General features: G+C 54.4%; 1 protein-coding gene across 2 annotated transcripts in view; it reads left to right on the top strand.

The window, feature by feature from the left end:
- PDE4C (phosphodiesterase 4C) overlaps window positions 1–6,900 on the top strand; it is a 25,887-nt gene that overhangs the window by 15,284 nt on the left and 3,703 nt on the right. For both annotated transcript variants that reach the window (XM_037728778.1, XM_017501286.2), the window contains exons 8-13: window positions 593–756; window positions 953–1,051; window positions 1,488–1,652; window positions 1,738–1,837; window positions 3,737–3,891; window positions 6,662–6,784. In XM_037728778.1, the coding sequence (XP_037584706.1) occupies window positions 593–756; window positions 953–1,051; window positions 1,488–1,652; window positions 1,738–1,837; window positions 3,737–3,891; window positions 6,662–6,784 (806 nt within the window). The remainder of the gene's footprint in view (window positions 1–592; window positions 757–952; window positions 1,052–1,487; window positions 1,653–1,737; window positions 1,838–3,736; window positions 3,892–6,661; window positions 6,785–6,900) is intronic.

Raw genomic sequence — 6,900 nt, 5'->3', positions numbered from 1 at the left:
GAGACAGAGGTTTGCTTTGTTGCCCAGATGGGAATGCAGTGGTGTGATCTCAGCCACTGCAACCTCCACCTCCTGGGTTCAAGAGTTCTCCTGCTTCAGCCTTCTGAGTAGCTGGCATTACAGGCTCCCACCACCACACCGATCTAATTTTTGTATTTTTAGTAGAGACGGGGTTTCACCATGTTGGCCAGGCTGGTCTCGAACTCCTGACCTCAGGTGATTCGCCTTCCTCGGCCTCCCAAAGTGCTGGGATTACAGGCGTGAGCCCCTGCACCCGGCCTTAATTTTTGTATTTTTAGTAGAGATGACATTTCCCTATATTGCTCAGGCTGGTCTCAAACTTCTGACCTCAAGTGATCCGCTCACCTCGGCATCCCAAATCGCTGGGATTACAGGTGTGAGGCACTGCACCCGGCCGAAAGGGTCCTTACTCCAAACTTACTTTGGTTCCTGTTGAAAGGGAAATAGACTGATCCTGGGGTTTTGCGAAGTTCAGGTCCTGAGGCCAGGCAGGACCACCCCAGCAGGTGGAATGGGCTTCTCTGAGCCTCACTACAGACTCATTACTCACTTCTCTGAGCCCCATCTACAGACCAGCAGACTGAGGTGGAGCTGCCCACGGTGACCGCCGAGGAGCCTCCGAAGCCTGTGTCCCAAATCAGTGGCCTACATGGGCTCTGCCGCAGTGCCAGCCTCTCCTCAGCCACCGTCCCACGCTTTGGGGTCCAGACTGAGCAGGAGGAGCAGCTGGCCAAGGTGGGTCTCCAATCACAATGCCAAGATCAAAGTTTGGTCCCTGGCTCGGTCTGGATGTCCTATCTTGGGCCTCAGTTTACCCACCTATATACTGGGCAGTGGGGCTCACTGTGGAACCTGGGGTGGGAGGATGGAGGCTCTAGAGTCTGCAGAAGCTGGGCTGGGGTTAATTAAGCTCCAGCCCTTCACATCTTAGGAGCTAGAAGACACCAACAAGTGGGGACTTGACGTATTCAAGGTGGCAGAGCTAAGTGGGAACCGGCCTCTCACAGCTATCCTATTCAGCGTTTTTCAGGTACCTACCCTGCCCTTGGCTTCCAAGGAAAAACTCCTGGGGTTTCCTTCACCCCTTCCTACGCCAGACCTCAGGGACACTCAGTTTTCAAATCCTCCCTGACGTTTCTGAAGGGGATAATTTGAGCAGGGTATTGAAGGATGAATAGGAGTTCACTCTGGTGAACAGTTTGTTGTCCTGAAGCCTCAGCCCTGGCCCCTGGGCCTGAAGAGGAGAGAAATCTGGAGAGAAGAGCTGGAGACAGACACCCCCAGTCCTGTAGGGTCAGGGTTGGCCCACCAAAGAATAGGGAGTGAAGGAGTTCAGGAGAGCAGGGAGGGTGTCTCAGTGGAGTGGGTACTTGAGGCATGGATAGGAGTTCAGAAGAGAGGAGAAGGAATAGCATGTGTTGCAGCCGCAAGGCCAAGGCCCTGAGCCAGTGTCTGTGATGGAGCAGGAGCGGGACCTGCTGAAGACATTCCAGATTCCAGCAGACACACTGGCCACCTACCTGCTGTTGCTGGAGGGTCACTACCATGCTGACGTGGCCTACCACAACAGCCTCCACGCCGCTGACGTGGCCCAGTCCACACATGTGCTGCTGGCTACACCCGCCCTGGAGGTACCACGCCGCGGCTGCACGCAGGCGGGCGGGTGCAGGGCTCAGAGACCCCGCCCCTCACCACCTGTGCCCTCTGCACGCTCAGGCTGTGTTCACAGACCTGGAAATCATGGCTGCCCTGTTTGCAAGCGCCATCCACGATGTGGATCACCCCGGGGTCTCTAACCAGTTTCTGATTAATACCAGTAAGTAGGAGTGGGGAGTGGGTGCAGGAGGGGAGGCGGGCCCTGCCTCCACGCTGTCCGCCGGGATCTCAGGCGGTTCCCATCTGCCCTCAGCCCAGGCTCCCTGTCTATGAAATGGTGATGACAGTCTTCCCTCCCTTCAGGGGCTTGGGGCAGGCCTGGGTACACGGTAGGTGCTCAATAAATGAGAGAATAACAAGCTGTGGCAGAGCTGATCTGGTTCCACCAAGATTATTATTATTATTGTTATTATTTTTGAGACAGAGTCTCACTCTGTCACCAGGCTGGAGTGTAGTGGCATGATCTCGGCTCACTGCAACCTCTGCCTCCCAGGTTCAAGCAATTCGCCTGCCTCCACCTCCAGAGTAGCTGGGACTGTAGGTTGCATGCCACCACGCCTAGCTAATTTTTGTATTTTTATTGGAGACAGAGTTTCACCATCTTGACCAGGATGGTCTCGATCTCTTGACCTTGTGATCTGCCTGCTTCGGCCTTCCAAAGTGCTGGGATTAAAGGTGTGTGCCACTATGCCCGGCTATTTATTTATTGAGACAGGGTCTTGCTCTGTCACCCAGGCTGGAGTGCAGTGGTGCGGTTTCGGCTCACTGCAGCCTCCACACCCCAGTTCAGCCGATTCTCCAGCCTCAGCCTCCGGAGTAGCTGGGATTACAGGCATGCACCACCATGCCTGGCTAATTTTTGCATTGTTAGTAGAGACAGGGTTTTGCTATGTTGCCCAGGCTGGTCTCGAGTGACCTGCCCACCTCAGCCTCCCAAAGTGCTGGGATTACAGGCGTGAGCCACTGTGCCCGGCCAGTTCCACCAAGATCTTAAAGTTTAGGATCCCATGAGGAGTCTAAAACACTCAGTTGACAGGCAGTTACCGGGAACCTTTTGTGTGTAAGCCCTGGAGTGCCGGGGGTGAGAGTGGAGCCCCTCACTCAAGGAGCCGAGAGTCCAATAAGACAGACTCAGTGGTTTATTTAACCAGCACTGAGAGACTGGGCGCCATGGCTCACACCTGTAATCCCAACACTGTGGGAGGCAGAGGTGGGAGGATTTCTTGAGGCCAGGAGTTCAAGACCGGCCTGGGCAATACAATGAGACCCTGTCTCTCCAATAAAAATAAAAAATAAATAAATAAGTAGCCACGGGTGGTGGCACACACCTGTAAGCCCAACTACTCAGGAGGCTGAGGTGAGAGGATCATCTGAGGACAGGCGGTTGAGGCTGCAGGGCGCCATGATCTTACCACTGTGCTCCAGTCTGGGCGACAGCAGGACCCTGTCTCTAAAAAAAGAAAGAAAGAAAAAAACCATCACTAGGGCCAGGCATGGTGGCTCACACCTGTAATCTCAGCACTTTGGGAGGCCAAGGCAGGTGGATCACGAGGTCAAGAGATCGAGACCGCCCTGGCCAACATGGTGAAATCCTGTCTCTACTAAAAATACAAAAATTAGCTGGGCATGGTGGCACATGCCTGTAGTCCCAGCTACTTGGGAGTCTGAGGCAGGAGAATTGCTTGAACCTGGGTGGCGGAGGTTGCAGTGAGTCGAGATCGCACCACTGTACTCCAGCCTGGCGACAGAGCAAGACTCCATCTCAAAAAAAAGAAAAGAAAAGAAAAGAAAAAAACCATCACTGAGCACTCACTGACTCTGGCCATAGTGAGTCCCTCAGGAGACTTCTCAGTCTTGGATAGGCAGGGTGAAACACTGATACCCCCAGCCCTGCAGTCAGACAAGGGCCAGGAAGCCGGATGGTTTCTTACGGGAGGGCATGCTAGAGTTGGGCCTTGGCCGCATGGGTAGGAGTTCGCTAAGAATTTTCAAAAGCTGCCTGTGGGTAGAGTGGGTGGGATGGGTGGATCTTGGGGCCCTCAGTCCCATACCCCCACAGACTCAGAGCTGGCGCTGATGTACAACGACGCCTCGGTGCTGGAGAACCACCACCTGGCTGTGGGCTTCAAGCTCCTGCAGACAGAAAACTGCGACATCTTTCGGAACCTCAGCACCAAGCAGCGACTGAGTCTGCGCAGGATGGTCATTGACATGGTGAGGGCAGGGCAGGAGGCGCAGAGGGGAGGAGGGGACGACAGGCGCTTCTTCCTCATCTGCAGACAGCAGGGTGGGGCGATACTGGCATGGCCGGCATGGCCCAGGCATGCCCTCACCCTGAGTCTGCGCTTCCTCGCCAGTGAAATGGGTCAGTGGAGCCAGGAGCAGTGGCTCATGCCTGTAATTCCAGCACTTTGGGGGGCCGAGGTGGGCGGATCACCTGAGGTCAGGAGTTCCAGACCAGCTTGATTAACATGGTGAAACCTCATCTCTACTAAAAATACAAAAATTAGCTGGGCGTGGTGGTGCACGCCTGTAGTCCCAGCTACTCGGGAGGCTGAGGCAGAAGAACCACTGGAACCCGGGAGGCAGAGGCTGTAGTGAGCTGAGATCGCGCCACTGCACTCCAGCCTGGGTGACAGAGTGAGACTCCATCAAAAAAAAAATGAAAAAAGGCTGGGCAGGGGTGGCTCACACCTGTAATCTCGGCATTTTGGGAGGCTGAGGCAGGTGGATCACTGGAGGTCAGCAGTTCAAGACCAGCCTGACCAACATGGTGAAAACACCATCTCTACTAAAAATACAAAAATTAGCTGTGCCTGGTGGCGTGCACCTGTAATCCTAGCTACTTGGGAGGCTGAGGCAGGAGAATTGCTTGAACCTGGGAGGCGGAGGTCGCAGTGAGTTGAGATCGCGCCACTGCACTCCAGCCTGGGTGACAGAGTAAGACTTTGTCTCAGAAAAAAAAAGAAAAAAAGGCCGGCGTGGTGGCTCACGCCTGTCATCCAAGCACTTTGGAGGCCAAGGCGGGTGGATCACCTGAGGTCAGGAGTTCAAGACCAGCCTGACCAACATGGTGAAACCCCGTCTTTAAAAAAGAAAGAAAAAAAATTAAGCACATCCGTTCATTTGATTTTTTTTTTTTTAGGTAGGGACACACCAGTGGGTTTGGGGTCTCATGCCTCATTCATTCACTTAACAAGCATTTATTGAGCACCTATTGTGTGCTTGATCTGTGCAAAGACAGTTCATGATCTGTGGTAGCTGTGACTGTGGACCTGCAGGCACAGCTGTGAGGAGGGGGGTTCAAGGTGCTTTCGGAACCCAGGAAAGCCAAAGGGGTCAGAGAGGGCTTCCAGGAGAGGCAGCAGTGACGGCAGGGTGTGCAGAATGAGGAAGGCTGCGGGATGGGGAACGGTGTTCCCAGCAGAGGGAACTGCATGTGTGGAGGACTCAGAGGAAACTAAGGCTTGGAGTGAGAAAGAGACGAACATTGGTGAGGTGGAGTTGGGGTCTTTTTTTTTTTTTTAAGATGGGGTTTCACTGTGATGGCCAGGCTGGTCTTGAATTCCTGACCTCAGGTGATCCGCCCGCCTTGGCCTCCCAAAGTGCTGGGATTACAGGCGTGAACCACCGCACCCGGCCTGAGTTGGGGTCTTGAGTGGTGGGGGGACTGCATTTGGGACCAATGAGAGATTTGGGGAGAAGTTTTGAGACCGCTGTCTGATTCTCAGAGAAGCCAGTGAACCACATCTGAGTCACTCCTGGCTGGGCTGAGTGCACACATGTTGGGTTAAGCTGTTTTTTTTTTGTTTGTTTGTTTTGGAAACAGTCCTGCTCTGTCACTCAGGTTGGAGTGCGGTGGCACGATCCCCGCTCACCGCAACCTCTGCCTCCCAGTTCAAGCGATTCTCCTGCCTCAGTCTCCTGAGTGGCTGGGATTACAGGCACGCGCCACCATGCCCAGCTAATTTTGTATTTTTAGTAGAGACGGGGTTTCACCATGTTGGTCAGGCTGGTCTGGAACTTCTGACCTCAGGTGATCCGCCCACCTCAGCCTCCCAAAGTGCTGGGATTACAGGCATGAGCCATCGTGCCCGGCCAGGCTAATTTGCTTTTTAAACATCTGTGTTCAGAGTTAGAAATAGCTCTCCAGGGCACATGGCGGCCACATGGAAGTGTGAGCGGTATGAAGTCACATCCCTTCTCACAGTGAGCTGCAAACTTCCCTGTGGCTCCGATGACCTCTGGACAAGGTTCTCCAGATGCCAGAGGCCCTCAGCCTCCTCAATCTCGAGTCCATCTCTCATGAGCTCACTTCTTCCAGCCACAAGCCCCTCTTCTAAGTCCCTCCCATGTACCCAACTGTCCCAGCCCCAGGACCTTTGCACAGACCTTAACCTCCCCAGTGTCCTCAGGCACAAGTCACCTCAGCCCTTAACCAGTCCTGTGGGGTCAGAGTTGGGGGTGGAAGAGGCCAGAAGGGTCAACAGAGGCATCCTAGAGGATGGGTTATTTGAAAAGGGTTTTGAAGGATGAGTAGGAGTTGGGAAGCAGCATTCCAGGTGGAAGGAACAACCTGGCTAAATATCCGGAGGCTGGATTTGTTCTAGGGTTTGCTGTGACTCACCAAATGCCTACCTGCCCCACCCGCCCCACAGGTGGGTTTCATTGACGACATTGCTCACCCACTGTGGGAGACTTGGGCTGACAAGTCCCAGACGCACAGGTTTGATCACCTCCCTCCTACACCCTGTCACACATGTGGAATTCATGGCCAACCCAAACAACCTCCCAAAAGGGGTCCCTGACTGAGCCCCTCGTGTGAGCAGGGTTTGCAGTGAATGCCATTGGATCCTCCCGTTTCACAGATGAGGATGCTGAGGCCCAGCGGGCTCTCTGAGCCGGAATGGCATCTGGGAGTTGGGAGTGAGCGTCGGGGCGGGCAGGGTCCTCGTGCCTGTCACCGTCCCTTGCCTGTCTCCAGGTGCTGGCCACGGACATGTCCAAACACATGAACCTCCTGGCCGACCTCAAGACCATGGTAGAGACCAAGAAGGTGACAAGCCTTGGTGTCCTCCTCCTGGACAACTATCCCGATCGCATCCAGGTGTGTACCTGAGCAGGCACTGGGGCCTCCTTTTCAAATTTTGGTCTTACATTAAAAACAATTTGCCGGGCGCGGTGGCTCAAGCCTGTAATCCCAGCACTTTGGGAGGCCGAGGC

Source organism: Cebus imitator, unplaced genomic scaffold, assembly GCF_001604975.1.
Source record: "Cebus imitator isolate Cc_AM_T3 unplaced genomic scaffold, Cebus_imitator-1.0 Scaffold280, whole genome shotgun sequence".
Lineage (NCBI taxonomy): Eukaryota > Metazoa > Chordata > Mammalia > Primates > Cebidae > Cebus > Cebus imitator.
The sequence above is the reverse complement of the archived record's forward strand: the minus strand, read 5'-3'. Positions and strand labels throughout refer to the sequence as shown.